Source organism: Rhea americana, unplaced genomic scaffold, assembly GCF_003343005.1.
Source record: "Rhea americana isolate MKP2758 unplaced genomic scaffold, rheAme1 scaffold_163, whole genome shotgun sequence".
In the NCBI taxonomy this organism is placed as follows: domain Eukaryota; kingdom Metazoa; phylum Chordata; class Aves; order Rheiformes; family Rheidae; genus Rhea; species Rhea americana.
In genome coordinates, this window is record NW_028185739.1 from 892,525 (window position 1) to 908,477 (window position 15,953).

The 15,953-nt window shown below is 49.0% G+C and overlaps 1 protein-coding gene across 2 annotated transcripts; it reads right to left on the reverse strand.

Moving 5' to 3' along the window:
- Nucleotides 1–7,620: 7,620 nt before the first annotated feature.
- LOC146598427 (Krueppel-like factor 15) lies at nt 7,621–15,758 on the reverse strand. 2 transcript variants are annotated; one of them, XM_085300377.1, is made up of 4 exons: nt 14,942–15,758; nt 14,314–14,508; nt 10,758–11,820; nt 7,621–8,028 (listed from the first exon to the last, which is right to left on the reverse strand). In XM_085300377.1, exons 3-4 carry the CDS (start codon nt 11,711–11,713, stop codon nt 7,851–7,853), a joined length of 1,134 nt encoding a protein of 377 aa, XP_085156503.1. In that variant the 5' UTR covers nt 11,714–11,820; nt 14,314–14,508; nt 14,942–15,758; the 3' UTR covers nt 7,621–7,850. The 2 variants fall into 2 exon arrangements, with proteins under 2 accessions (XP_085156503.1, XP_085156504.1); XM_085300378.1 differs by lacking the exon at nt 14,314–14,508 and having other exon boundaries at nt 14,921–15,758.
- Nucleotides 15,759–15,953: the final 195 nt, after the last annotated feature.

Below are 15,953 nucleotides of genomic sequence, written 5' to 3' on the forward strand. Positions count from 1 at the left end.
AACATGGGTTTGCAGACTGATTTGGGGGTGCTTCTACCGGGTGAAAATAAAAACAAGGCAAAGTGATGGAATAAAATGAGGCTGGCAACACCGCAGAGTTTAGAAAAAGCTCATACGCAAAGACATTTTAAAAGGAAGCAGACAGCAGATAAAGGAAATCAGATGGTTACATTTCTGCTGGGATTGCTAGGAAGGCTTAATCAGAGCGGGGCTCCTGAAAGTAGTTTTGTCCAGACAGACGGCTGCGAGTTCTGAGGCAAGGGCAGAGTYGTGAAGTGATATGTAACTAACAGTTCTAGGAAAATACAGGAAAACTCAGTAAGAGAAGTGCAAAGATTTTCAAAAGCACTGACTTATCAAAAAARAGAAATCTTACAGTAAGGGTCTGACTTCACAGTCATATGATATTTGGCTTGAGATAATTAAGGGAGGAAAGGGGAAAGTGGAGGCATCAGGAAAGCCAGCAAATTATGCAACAGCTAATCAGATGCTAATGAAGCCCGGTTGCATAGTTCAGAGGTGCCCTGTTCTAATACAGTGTCTAACTCTGAAATCGAGCTGGTCAAGAGTACTAGAAATCTAGAAGTCACCAAATAAGCAAGAAAGCACTAAGGGGCTTCATGCCTCATTAGCAAGAGGGTACATTCACAAGGGAAAAGCTGATAGACCAAGGAAGGGTTGTTTGTTCATTTTTAAAGTTTCACAGTGAGAATCCATGAATTTCTCCCCCAGGAGACACRCTTTCAGGAAGCCTAACATTTAAATGCCCCCTCGGCTCACTAAGGCATGAAAGTTTGCAGCGTTGGCACTGTGTACTAAAGCTCTCGTGGTATCCCCGGCAGTGAAAGGGGGGATGCAAGGCTCCTTGCTCACTTTCAGAAGCATCTCACGAAAAAGCTGGGTTCCTGGACACAGTGAGAAAAGCAACATAAATTACGCAGAGAGGCACAGCGGGAAGGTCCAGCTCTTTGGCTGTGAACCGGCTCCGTTTCCGTGCAGAAGCAGCTCTAACAGAAAGGGGCCCGAGTGCTAGTTTGCCTGCAAGGCCTAGATGGTGCTAGTCATCAACCCGACAGGTTTTACAGCAGGAAATCCTGCTGTCACTAGGTTTAGAGCAGCCTCCAACCAGGCTCTCAGCCCACAGGAAAACCGCTGCTTTGTGACCCTGCCACGGGCTGCTGGGGCCCAGCTTCCTACGGCAGGTGAACACCAAGCTCCTCGCAGAGGTGCCATCCTCCGCGTCCCGGGACGCGGCAGCACCTGCTCACGCAGCAACGCCGGCGCTCCGCGGCGCTCTGAAGGTGCTGCAGGATGCTGCGCRACGCGGACTGCTGCAAGGCGCGGAGCTGGGCCCATAAGTAACAGCTGCCTTTGCTGAAGAGACTATCTGAAAGCAGCACCTCAAAGAAGATGGACAAGTAAATCAGTTCCCCTCCTCACATTACTGACAGCCTCGCAGTGTATTTCTCAGACCCTGTGAAGCCTTTTTGCACTCCAGCTTTTCAGTTGCCCACATTTTCATTGCAGAAATCAGTTCAGCTTCTACTTTGCTGAGCAAGACATGCAGTGCCTAAGTCACACAACAACTGTTAATATTCAAAGTTACACTCAAGGGTTCATTTAGAAAAGTGCAGAATTACCTGGTTATGTACAAACTTCACTATGCAGCTAGGAAGTAGATATAGCAGGGAAAAGCCTTTTTTTTTTCTCTCTCTCTCCAAAAGAGCATATCTCCACCAACCCAAATAAGCCTGGAGGTGGTTTCCGGTGCTTACGAAAGCTGGGCCATAAAGCTCTGCACCAGAGGATCTCTGTTTATTGCACAATGCTCTCAGACTAATTTCCAGTGTTTTATCTTCTTTTTCCCTACTTTTGTCCAGTCCCCTATGTGAAGTTCCCACACCCTAGGACCTCACTAGATCTTTTCTTAGCCTGGTCCAGCAGCACTATCATAGCTGGTGACAATGCGACAAAGTTAGGACCCATCGTGAACATCTGACTAATGCCTAGAGTTCCATTTTGGAGCATGCCATTTCTGCAAATAACCCAAGGTCCAAATTAGAAGAGGTGAAGGAGCAGACTGTGCTGTGGTCTACGCTCCAAAGCAAGGAGCTGTGAAACTGCAGTTGGGGGAGGTCAGAGAGAAACTAGAGTAACTCACAGAGAAAAGCCAACATTTCCAAAAATGAACATATTTGCAGGTGTCAAGCTCCATATCCAATTCTTCCCTCCCACCATGTGCTTCCTAAGCCAAAAAAMCTCAGTCTTTATCTAGGTAGATTTTCCAGAAACAAGGGAAAGATAAACCTTTCCTTTTACCACTGCCCAGTTCCTGGACCAAATAGCAAGAGAAGGCTCTACTGATTAGATACCATCACCTCCAATCCTCTCTCCCACAGAGCTTCATCCAGCCCTGGTCCACCAAAGCACATACTGTGCATCGTAATGAGTCCTGAGGCAGACTGAACAGTGATTAATCACATCAGCTGGGAATCTTCTCCCAACAGCACAGCCTAGACAAAACACTGGAAAGCAAAGTGTTTTACCTGCAGAGAGGAGTGGAGAACAGCTCCTAGGAAAGAAGGAATCTTGAAAACAATCTGTCTGAAGGCCATGCTTAAAAAAAAAAAAAAAAAAAGCACCCAATATGGAGTTGCAATAACTAAGCCCTACAGAGGAAGTGACCAAGAGAAGGCAATCACTTAGTCTTATTTCTACAAAACAACGTTCTTCCTCCTTAAGCCTTCTAGGAAAAGACTTGTGCCTCCTTGGAAGCTGACTGTGAAGCAGCAAGCCATCCAACACGGCAAGGCCAAGTCAGCTGAGCCAGCTGTTTTGTTTTAGCTCGTTTCTTCTTCAGGCTTCACTGCATCCTTTAACCTCTCTGTTCCCAGGGCAGAAGCCCCTAGGAGCTCAGCCAGGTGCCTGCTCACAGCCTGACAGAGTGGAGAAGCAAGCAGAGGCATCAGATGGGAACTACTGCATTAGCTGCAGCACAGGGCCACAATACACCCTGCTCCTTTTCAAGGAAACTTTGAGCTTTAATGCTTAGCCATGGCTCCAGCAGAGTTTGAATCACATCAGCTCTTCACGCCAGGATGCATGCAAGCAAACAAAGGGCTCTTGTCCCTTTTGCTCGCAGCCTCAGGCCCAAGAAGTGCTGTTGAGCCACTCGAGGGTTAAAGCCTTGCTGATATGGCTGGAAACCTTTTCCTCCACCTGTTTCAMGTTACAAGGTCTGACCTTTTGTTAATCGTGGGCCTCCCAGAGGAGGGAGGGCAGAGAAAGGATCTGGCCCAGCTGGTGGCTGGCTCCTGCATGATGAAGGAACAGTAGGCTGCTTCTCTTTGCTCCTGAAAACGTCTGCCTGTTTTCCAGGAGTACGTAGTGTGCTGGCGCCTGTGCGGCCTCACGTGTAGAAAGGCCCCTTCCTGTTCTTCTGAGGAAACTCAAGACTCCAGTTTGCTCACTGCTACAAGCCAGATTCTGCTGCTTAACTATCCTAGGAGAAGGAGAAACTTGGCCAAGAACTGCATTTGCCCCAAATAAGACAGGACATGGGAAGGGAGAATCATCAATAAAAATCCAATTCTGATTTTACTGGGACAAAAAGAAAAAAAAAAACACCCCACAGAGCTACAAGTCAACCTAGAGACACGTTTCCAAACAGGCCTTAAATCAAACTCAAGATTTGCCCTGGCCCTCCTCTAATTGCTCATACAGAGGGGACGGGCAGCCCGTGCTGGCCAGCGAGCACTGCCTGGGCTGCTGCTTGGGAATTTTGGTGCCTGCTACCTACGATGCGACAGATCAAGGGCTCCGCACTGAGCACTGCYGTAACCAGAGCCACAGCTGCAAATTTAGAAACATTGTCTGAATTCCTCTTTGTGCTTTCCTACATCCTGCCCTGCTACAACTCGTCTGCTTGCATTTAATTTTGTAAAAAGCCCTGCKTAGCAACCTGACAGCCTTTTCACTTCAAGCGCAAGGCAACCAGCTCTTCCCATTCCCCCTCCACCAACAGGGAAACCATGGCAGGCACGTGGCCCAGTTTGCTTAACAGCACCATCTGGGACCGAGTCACGGTTATAATCCAGCAGCCCTGGTGACACGAGAACTAGATATACCTCTTGGCAACATGAGTTTATTTTTGTCAATAGGAAGACAAAAATGTCCCACTCTTCATCCCCTCCTGCTGTCAGAGATTTCATTTGTAGCTCAGCAAAGCCAGTTTCTAGCGTGGAGTTCCAGCCTCACTGGAATAAAGGACTGGTAATTACAGAGCCTACAAGAAACCTTCTAAGCCATTTATCCAAAGTCCCCAGGGGRAAGCAGGTGAGACTATAATACACATTGTACAAGAGATATGTATCTAGAGTATTTTATTTTATAAAAATCTCTCCCCTCCCTTTGCGGTCTGTTTAAAAGGAATGGCAAAACAGATCAGTTAAGCTGCAAGTCACCACCGCCAGTGCTCCCAGCCTGGTCTTCCCCAGCAAACACACCCCTGGGACTGCCTGGGCTGCAAGGGAGCTGCTTAGCAAAAGAGCTGCTGGAGAACAGAGAACCGCCTCAAACTAACAGCGGGCGCAGCGCGTCCTGCTGCATCGTTTAGAAACACGCAATCGCCCTAGCCGCCTTCGGCTGCAAATGGAGGGAGGCAGGATGAGGCAGGTCCAAAGGGAACAGGGAGTGCTGTGTGAGTCTGGAGCAAGGGAGAAGAGCAAAGGGGAACAGATAAAAGCACAAGACAGGCATGAGTCATGCTGGCATACAGCCTCCAAAGAGGGCCCTCAAGGAAAGGGAGTATGAAGTAAATTCCTAGCCAAGCAAAAATCCACCAAAACAAAAGCCAACCAAAAATAGGCTCTCGCATACCTGTCTCCTCTGGCTCATCATTAAAGCTTCAGCATTACATGGATTTAGGTTGCGTCTTTTGCTGGCATCTGGTCTTGGCTGGCCAGGCTGGGCAGAGGTGTGCTGGAGAGCACTCACTCACTCCCCTAGTTCAAGGGGGAGGTTCAGAAGCCAGCTCAAGGCACAGGTCTCCAGCTAATCACTGCAAAAGCCACCTTCCTTCCCCAGACAGGAGAACACTCAGCAATCAACACAAGGGTTGCAGGTCTTAAACAACTCCGCTTACACGGGAAAGAAACTTTGCTGCAGGCAGCTCCTTTCCATTCAGGCAATCCACACCTACCCACTTATGAGCTAAGGATGAAGGCGCTTGAGCAGGGATCCAAAAACCAACCCTCCCAGACCTTTGGGGAAAGCTTGGATCTGAAGTCAAGCAGCATGGCTCCAGCTATGTCTATTGTAAACCCTGCTCTCCCGCTTGGGGATTAGGAAAGCAAGCAATGCAGGTGTTCTCCAAGAAACACGCAACCCATGCACGCCAGCTCTTTGGAAACATAACAGAAGATCCATTAGTTACAGCTCACACTGCAGCTCTTGCAGCTGGGTAAGCCACAAGTCGGTTCCCCACTATGCTGCTGCTGGAAGGTAGCCAGCAAGCCTTCAGCTGCTAGTCTGCTTGTTTTCAGAATAAAGAATCCGAAACCCAAGCCAGCTTTTAGTAATGTCTCTCCTTTGTGGAAACATCATTTCTGCACACTAGAGTTTCCACTTTAGAGAAACTTTTGCTGTTCATAGAGGCCAAAAACATGGGGGAAGTGGACCCTTCTCTTTGGTGCTTATACAGCACCCAGCATCACTAGGTCCTGTGCTGTGATCATTGCAGCAGGAGAAACAAGTTCCTTTTTACTCATCACAGGGCCCCCTGGCACCCTGGAGAACCTCACTGGTGGAAAGTACCCCATTCCATTTGTGTAGCAGCAGCAGCATCTCCTTCAGGGACAGCATTAACCATCCCAAAATATTCTAGGCTACCAATACATCCAGGACTTTCAGGTCCCTTCTTCCTTTCCCTGAAGTCACACTGGGCTAGCTGCTGAAAGCTGCAACAGCTCCAGACACTGTGCTGAGAAAGGAGTAGCCACCAGCAGCAAACTTCTTCAGTGACACTACATCTGTGGGATGCATTTTTCAAAYCACTTCACAAACTTAAGTTTCTCACACAAAAGTGTTATCAGTCCCACCTTATAGACAGCATACAGGGGACACAGAGGAAGTAACTTAATCTAAAGCCCTAACATGTGGCTGAATTTGTACAAAGCTAGGTGCAGTCTCAGGGTGGGACTCCCTCCTTCCTTTCCACTGAAGCTGTTCTCTGTAGGGAGGCTTGACAGCAGTTCTCRGAGATACTGAACAGGGAACACAGGTTTGCACCAGCATATAAGGGAAACCCTTTCTCCCCTTCATGTCTTTTAGAAATGCCCTGAAATTGGGATCCTTGTTTGGTATCCCATTCTGGAATGCTTCTACCAACCCTTAGAGTAGGACACAATAGATATCCCTTCCAGTATGGCTTTTTCTCTCTCTAAAGTCATCACTCAAAAAGGGCTCAAATGATCAGAGAAGAACCTCTTCTGCTGTACAGACATTCTCTCTACAGAGGGAAAGAGTTTAGCCCATTTTCCTGTCCTTGTTTTGGGTATACCCCAACATTCCTCACCAAAGATAGCTCAAGAGCTACTTGAGACAAGTGCATGAAGACCTACCCTGGAAGAGCAGTGAGGCAACAGCAGAACTCCACAAGCCCACCTGAGCTGAAAAGAGCCCACAGGCACTACACACCAGCTTGAGGCATGCTGGCAAAGTCATGTAGAAAGGGCACAGTGCCTGGCTTCGCAAAGGGCACAACCACCTAGCTCAAACTCCTGACGCTTATTCTTTGTTTGTACAAGCACCTAATTCCCTCCCAGATGTTTGCAGAAGCTTTGGAACTTGGAACAGTAGCAAGGAGTTGGCCTTTGATTAACCAGAAGTCAAACACAGAGAGGACATCAGCCACCTGCAAGCCACACTGCTCCCTCTGAATGGTGCGTACAGCTCTCCTGGGGGTCTGTACACATCAGTGTCTGTCCACACCGATGTTCCTCCACACTAGCATGTGAAAAAGGACTTTGCTGGTTCTGCTTGTATTTCTCTTGATCCACYTTCAGCATGTACCATACTGAGTAAGTTGAGCAGAGACACTTCCCTCCTCACACTGTGGCTGTAACGTTTATTGCAACGTCACACTTCCCAAGGGCTCTGGTGCACCACATGCTCRTCAGGTGAAAAAACACCGATACAAAAAAAGCAGAGTTGTGGACAACACAGCATGYAGATCACACCGAGAAAGCCATTGCCAATGTCTGCCTTCAATCCACCCAACATCTTCAYAACACCCAAACACACACCCGTCCATGCACCTGGGCAGTTCTGCCCACCTTGGCATGCCAACCTGCCAGACAGGCTCACAGGTTTCTGAGCAAATCCAGCCAGGAGGAATCCTTTCTAGCTGCCCTGGCAATGCTGCAGGCCAGGGGCTAAAGGATGGTAGTGCAAATCACAGCTATGGCAGCCAGGGGAGGCCCCACAGTGGGGATGAAGAGCTGTAAACCAGTTCTCACCTGTCACACTGCAGGAGGCAGATCCTGTGCAAAGAGACCTTGTAAAGCCATCCTCTGCCCCAACAGCAATTYCCCTACACATACACACACAAACGCACCCTGATTAACTTGGATTTCCATCACATATATTTAGAAGACACACAACAGTACCAGTACCACAGGCCCTGAACTGAAGCCATCCTTGAACAGAGGTAAAACACTGGGTCTTCTACATCTGTTAAAGGAAAGGAAAGTCATTTCCCCCCTTCATAAGAACAGTGGTGTTGGCATTTTCTTTGCCTGGCTCCTGGGCCTCCTGAATGCAGCCTCACAAGGCAGGATGAGCAGCAAGGCTTAACTCCTGCTGCCACCCCAAACTGTCCAGTGGCTGCGCTGCTGGCCACGGTGAATCTTCATGTGTTTTGCTAAGTGGTCACTGCGGGCAAACTTCTTCTCGCAGGTGGCACACTGGTAAGGCTTGACACCGGAGTGGGAACGCTTGTGACGGGACAGTTCGTCTGATCGAGAAAACCTGCAGGAGAAGGGAAGCATGGTGGATCCAGCATTCGCTGACAGACAGCACAGGAAACACAAGGACCCTAGCAACTGGGAGGCTGAGGTGCATCTCTGCCACAGACTCTTGATTTGACCCTGGATGAGTTACTTTTCTTCTGCTCTATCCAATCTAAGAGCAAGGCACACAGGTACGCCAGGCTCCTGCTCGAGGCAATGGAAAGAAATACACATCTCCAAGGGGAATTCAGAGATGGGGGAAAAGAATTCACTCACTGAGGTCTTCAGGTCTTTACACTGATCTTAAAGGACAGTGTTCACCTACTTCCTTCCTTCCTTCCCCCAAAAACCTCTTTTGGGGGCATCAGCCCAGACTGGCAGTAGCTACAGGGCGTAAAGGCTTTACTGTCACTTTGCATATCCAGCCAGGAAGGGAATCACTGCTGAGAGAAGGCTTGTTTTTCCTGAGAGAGYACTGGTTCTGCTTGCAAACTGTGAGCATCCCTTTGTTTCTCAGCGTGGCAGAGATTTCTCACTGTCAGCCAGGGCTGGCTGAAGAGAGAGAGGCAGTCTGTGAGCTGACTTAAACACCAAGCACAAAGGAGGAAAAGCGAATGCAGCCAGCCTCCAGCAGAGGAGCAGAGGTTTCCATGCAGAAGCAAGCTRACTACTGTTCTGAGGATACAGTAACAAGGGCCACACAGATACCCGAAGTGCTCATGCTGCTTGTCTGTGTAATTCGCACACCTGGAGCAGATCAGCTGAACAGCCTGGAAAATCCCTTTAACCACATGCATGTCCCCACTTAAATCTCCTACACTATCTTCTACTTGGCACAAACAAATCCACACCTGGGCGGACCTGCAGCAAGCGAGCAAGTTGATCTGAGCTTTTAAGAGTGCYGCCTCAATGGTCCCAGTATCACAAGGCCTGGGAGCTGCTGCGACTTTAGCGTGCTTTGCACGTCTGAGTATCCAGGGAATGTTGGAGAGGAGGACTGGGTAGGATTTATCCCAGTTCTGCCTCTAAGGAGCCAACACAGATGGAAAGGTTTTTCGATCTGGCTGAAACATGCCTATGCAAGGCACTTCAGATATAACCCCAGTCTTCTAGCAATAGGATTTCAAGTTCACACCTGATAGAGTAAACACTGYGCCTACTCAAAAAAGGCTTTGTGAAAACTAAACGTGTCCCAAGGCCATCTTCGGATCTTCCATAAGAAACACTGACTTCTCTCCAGCTTTGCTGTAAGAAAAGGGTTACAAGGTCTCTGCTCCTCACAGTAAAGAGAGCAAGGGGAAATGACATACAAATTTACAGTTGGAGCCCCATCTAGAGAAGGGAGCACAGTCTTGGGAACYTCATCTGCAGCTGTGTATGCCGCTAACCGTATAACTGCTCCCACGGAGGGGGAGGGCAGGGCAATATGTGAGACAGAGCACAGTAATTCAGCCAACAGCCTGCAGGCTGGGTCGGTCCCTCTTACAGGGTGCTGTGGTACCYGCAAGCACCATCCCCCTCCGCCCTCCCAGAGAAAAAAGCTGTTCAGGCTGACTGCTGGGCTGGGATCAGATGGAGGAAAAGGCAAGTGGCCAGGTAGGGAGCAGGGCTGATGCTCGTGCAGTTGCCATGCTCCCTTTCTTCCATCCCCGGACTTCTCAGTCAGGTGCAGGAGGATATGTTCAGCAGCACTGGTTGGTATCAGAAAAGGATCTGATGCTTATAGACATCTGCTGCAGGGGTAGGTGAAATAGGGGCACAACTGCTGATGGCAAAGGAACAGCAGCCTGGCAAGAGACAGTCCCAAAATTCAGATTTAGTCTCACACCTTCTGAAGTTTCACTACCCCAGGACAGAAGCTATAACGCACCATCTGGGTAAACACAGCAGCAAGCGTATGCCAAAGCATTGCATAAGAGACCAGGAGAGCTCAGCACTGCCAGCACCAGCTTTCTTYGTGATACGCTTTGAGATCTGCTGATGAAAGGTGCTACACAAGACCTGAGGACTATTAACCCCTCTTGCCAAAGGCTGCCCCCAGGACAGGTACGCAGTACCAGGAAGAGAACACTAAAGCACAAAAAATTCAGAGAAGCGTAGTAAGACTGATTAAGAAGCAGAATTACTTCAGGGACTGGAGACAAAAGAAAAGAACGACCATCACCATGTACAGAGCAAACAGAAGTAGAGCAACGTGGATAAATGCTATAGGCCCATAGGTATCTGAAGGATATGAGCAACTAGGGCAAGCAAACAGCAAGAGAAAGTAAAGTTATGCTAAATGTACACAGAACTATGTAATGGCTCCTCAGGAAGCAGCAAATTYCTATTATCTAGGACAAATATTAACAGAAAAAGCCATTTTTGTAGCCCAACTACAGAAACTGTCCTGAAATAGCCAAAGAAAGAGTGCAAAGCCCTAAATTACTTGGGAAGAACTGGATTGCCAGAGGGTATTTAGGCATCCAGTTCATTTTTCAAGGGAGACTTCTGAGTGTTTGGTAGAGGGTCAGATGTGCTTCTCTAGCTGGAGTTGTTCAAMACTTCAGATTAAGTGAAAACTACCCAAGCTGTCTCAAAAAACTTTTCTCCTCCAGTCCTCCTTATAGCTCTCATCTCTAAATCATTTGGTAAAGAAAATTTTAGCCTGGATTTTCACTAGATGAAAGCTCTCCTGAATCCTGACAAGCAATGAGACCCCTTTGGCAGGGCCACCCGCTCGCACGGAGGCCTGTGGCTTCTACTTACCGCCAGCCACAGTCGGGCCAAGCACAAGTGTAGGGTTTCTCCCCAGTGTGCCGCCGGAAGTGAGCCTTGAGGTGGGAACTCTTGGTGTACATCTTGCCGCAGCCTGGGTGCGTGCACTTGTGGACGCGGACRAGGGAAGGGGAGGCTTTTTGAAACTTGGGGGTTACCTCCACTTCCTGCATGTTTCCCGGAGTCCTTGGTTGCAGGGCAGCTGGCAGGGGAGCAATTTTGACATACTTTTGGTCTAAGATGGGCACRGGAGGCTGGACCTGAGGAAGGAGGGCCAGACTTTGGCCCTGCAAGCTGATAACCAACTGGGCCACTCTGACACTACCTGTAGCACTTTGTACTAATGAGCTCCCACTGTCCACCTGGAGAGGCTGGATTTGGAAGATAACAGGAATGCTTCCAGCAGCTACTGCCTGGCTACTACCATCAGTTGTCCCTCCAGACAGGGCAGCATTCAACATGTCTCCTTCTTTAACTATCCTGGACACAGGCTGCTCCCCAGAAGTGCCTAAGCTGATCTTGGATTTGATCTCAAGCTTCCCTCCAGGCAGGAGATGCTCTTTTGCTTCATCTTTGAGAAACTCAGCCTTCTCCCTCAGGAACTCCTCAATCTCCTCCAGGGTGGGAATAAAGTCCTGGGAAAGATTGCTGCAGAAGTCAGGCAGCTTGAGCTGAGACTCACAGACAGTGACTTGGGGTTTTGCATCCTCCCCCTTTGCCTGGGACAGGTGGAGGGAGGTGCCTTCAGAGTGGCTGATGCTGCCTGGAAGGAGATGGCCAGAGCCTTCTGGGTGGCTAGAGGCCCTCTCACTGCCAGGCCTTGGCAGAAGGGATGGTGGCATGTTGCTCTGTAGAGCACTGGCAAAGCTCTCTAGCTGTGGGGAGCTGGCTGAGCCGGTCAAGGAATCTGAAGAGGTTAGCAGCTCTTTGCAACTCACAGAGATCATTTGTTGACTCACTTGCTGTGTCCACACTAAGCTCTTGGCTCAGCTGGATCAGAAGCCTTCGTGAGAGCTCAACTGGGACTCCTGAGGCTGTGAAAGTCTTTGCCCATCTGCAAGTGAACACCACCAAGGTTATTTCCAAATTAAAAACAAATCATAAAACCTCAAAYTTTGAATAAGATGGATTGTACACTAGAAAGAGAACATCAAAAGTAGTCAATGGTTTTTGCTCATTTTTAAAGATTCCATTGTTCAAAAAAAAATCTACTGACCATTTTCTTGCAAGAAAATCCAAGAGGCTGCAAAGTGCTAGATTCCTCCCAGAAGCAAATTCCTCTGGCAATAATACCCTACAAAACATTTCACATTCTTCCACCTAACTCCCTGTTACACCTGCCAGAGGGCAGGTATGCACTGCTAGATGGCAGAGAGGATGTCTTGTGGCTTACAATGAGGAGCTAATCATGGTCCAAGAGAGGGTTGTGGTTTCTCCACACTATAAACATTGGTATAACCACAACCTAATGCAGACCTATCCAATCTGGATTACAACTAACTAGTTTGGGAGCTGATAACACGACAACCAGGCTGCCAGAATGCCTGGGGCTCTGTGCGAGCACCAACTGGAAGTATTCACCAGCAGCCATGCTGCTGTGGTTACCCCAGCGACTGATACCTGAACGGGTAAGTTTAAAGCCAGCCAAAATCCACCCAAGCTGCAGTCGCACCTTTAGAAAGCGGTGCAGAGAGACTGTCTGGGCTAACAGGGCCCTTTGAGACACAAACATCACCTTTCTAAACAGATTTWAAAAAAGACCACGATACCTCCAGGTTAGACCCATGCAATCTGTTGAAGGAGACTGGTCTCCCACAATTCAGTACATCAAAACCCACAGGCTCTGCTGCTGCTCATATGGTTAATGTAGTGTCAAAGTGTCCACCGAGCTCTGCACAGCAGGGCACTACCCCTGCAGGAGGGCAGCTTGGGACTGTGCGCTGCTTCTGCAACACCAAAACCACCCAATGAAGGCACAATTTTTCTACTCATATTTCTAGACTTTCAGTGCAGACGGTGAGTTTCCAAAAGAAAGAAATTGTGTGCCAGAGTCACTTATGAACCTTCTCCAGGGGAAATGAACCCGTAAGATTTCTGCATAGCTGTAAACCMGTCAAGCCAGTCCTTATGATCACTGTTTCCTCAGGGTCCTGGGAGCTGAGAAAGGAAATTTCTGAGAAGCATTCTGGATTTAATATAAAGGCTCTGCTCTTTAAGAAGAAACAATCTTCACATAGTTCAAAATCTGCTAAGAGCAAGATGCCGCATTACTCAGTGCCATTTGCAATGCTGCCCACAATCTGTCTCCAGCACAACTCTACATCAGCATTTCATGCTAAGCAGAGGCCAACACTATTCATACATGAGGCGAGAATGATGTTTGGGCCACCCTCCACTTTCAGGTTTTCATCCCAACACAGACTCATACTCTGAACCATCACTTTCAAGGCAATACTGTGTCCCACCCTTTCCTCTAACCTGTTCCAATTTTATGATCTCTTTCTGGTCTCTGCTTCTCTGACCCTCTCTCATCACCTCCTTCCATATGCTTCACAGACTCAGAAAAGCGTCTCCCCCTCTGACGACCGTATACTACTGTTTTCTTCTTCCAGAAAGTCTTCAAAGCTGATTTTCCAATTTGCTCTCCTTGCAAAGCAGCTCAGGAAGTCTCCATTCCTTCAGTATGCCCCCACGACAAGTGAATGAGACTATCAACTCCCTAGCACAGAAGCTTCATTGAGTACATACCTTGCAAATACAGAATGAGCAGTTCTGTTGGGCTAACAATATTAAAAAAAAAAAGAAAAAAAAAGCAGAGGGCAGGAAGGATGGTCCAATGATTAAGCCACTAGATTTGGACTGAAGACCTGAGCAGGCCTTCTTGCTCTGATGCAGATTTCCTGTACAACCTGGAGGCAATTACTGGAGTCCTCAGCTCCCTGTCCAAGGATGGGCAAGAGTAACATCCTGCCTCACTGGGCAGTGGGAAACGTGTAACCCTGTGGSGTGCTCCATTACTAACGGACTTTGCAGACACCTGTTAGACTTGTCAGTGTCTCATCAGTCCAAGGCACTTTTGCACTACTCATGTCATCAGTACTGTTATCCCAATGGGTTAAGACAATCTACTGCAAGAAAACAGAAACCAAACTTCAGCCTTCACTAAAGTATACGGTAAGGCAAGATCAACCTGATTTTCAAGCAACACTTAGCATTTCTATTCTTACTGTTTTTCAAATCTCTAAGAGCACTCAGTTACGCTACGAAATCAACAGATGTGCAGATTAAGCGCATGGAGAAAAAATGATTTGCCCAAGGTCAGCCAACAGGCAGGAGCTGGGAACTGAACTGAGGGTTACACTTTTCCTCTCCAGTCACTAAACAACACGGACACAAAAAGGATCTGTAACTTCTTCAGAGCCACGAGTGATGACATTCCTGCCGCCAGTGCAAAACCTTGACTCAGAAAAAACTTTCAGGGATGACAAGAACTAACATGCTAAGTAAGTATTTAAGATGTTCACAATCAATGCTGCCTGTAGCACACTCATTAACAGAGGTGATAAAGGGATGCCCCATGCTGTGACCCAGCCACGGACAAGCTGAGGCTAGTGTGACACAGCTGCCCCARAAAACCGCAGGTGGGCTGCAGCTGCAGAGAGCCACGGACCAGGCTGGAAGCCCCCGGTGCCGAGGAGCCCAAGGCTGGCGCACAGCCCAGGCTCAGCGAGCTCACTTTGTCCTAGGGGAAAAAAAAGTTAAAAAACCCCCACTCCTGGCTGCCCCTGGCCACTGTCTCCCCTGTGGCAGCCCCCGGGGAGCCCCTGTGCCCCCCGCACCCCCTTACCGCTCCCGTCCCTGCTGGCACCGCTGCTCCTGCCCGGGGGCGGCTCCCGGCCCGCCCCGTCGAGGGCTCGGCTCCGGCCGCCGGCCCCATTGGCAGCCCGGGCCCGGCCTGGCCCTGCACGGCCCGGCCCCCGCGAGGGTCACCCCGGAGGCTGGAGCGGCCGCCGGCCCCATTGGCAGCCCGGGCCCGGCCTGGCCCTGCACGGCCCGGCCCCCGCGAGGGTCACCCCGGAGGCTGGAGCGGACCTCCTGCGGCCCGCAGCGCCCGCCGCTCTCCGGGCGGCGGAAGGAGCGCTCCCGGACTCTACCTGTGATGGGCTCGCACTGACCCGTCTCCCGCTTTGTCCGAGTGCTCAGCCTGGTCCCGAGGAGATGCCTTGGACCTCTGCCATTGCCTATTAATTTATGCTGGGAACAGTCCAGACTTCTCCAACTGTTGMGAAGAAAAATCATGTCCTAGCAGGTAGGAACAGTAATGGCTGCTGCTAGCATTAGGAAACAGGTTTTCACTTCAGCAGGAGTATTTTGGCAAGGCCATACTGTTCAAATGGTGCACTGTTAAAGAGGTGCTTAAGATCTTCTCTCCTCGTTGTGGATTTGCAGACAGCCTGCAGCTTCACGGAGCAGAGTACTTGAGGCTGAGGATAGTCTTGGGGCTGCCTTTAAYAGATAACACAGCCTGAGCCTAGCTCAGCCATTCAGGGGAACAGACTTGCAGGCCACTGGACACAGGCTTCTGGCAGTAGCAATACTTTGCAGGCACCCAGGGTCATCCTGAAACAGCTACTTTACCTTACTGCATCGCAAGAGCCACACACCCTAAAACTCAAAAAAGCACAGCAGTAACAAGAATGGCCACATGCTGGTCCATGCATGGGATAAAAACACTGATCAGAGAGAGGAATCATGTTGTCCTTTGCGCTCTCAAAGGATTTGTAGGCATTGATGGTAACATTTGAGGTTAGACGTGTCCAAGTAGAACAATTTTAAGGTTTTTGAAGGTTTAAGGTCTAACCTTACAGGAAAATGGTGTTTCTGGTTGTAATCTGCTCAAGAGATTAGCCTTGCCTTCTACAGCCAAGTGCCACAAAGCCAAGTAAGTTAGTATAAAATTTCTGTACTTTCTAAGCAGCATGAGAATTTGAACTTTTCACACACACACACACACACAGAGAGAGAGAGAGAGAGAGTAAAAGTGCATGGTCATTTGGAAAGAGTAGCTCATAGCTAGCTATTCCAGTGATATGCTAGTGTGCCACTGGGTGTCACTTACCCCCGTGTTGCAACATCACCGTCTCTGAAGCAGGTGCTGATAATACAGAAATTCCTTGCAGGGACTGG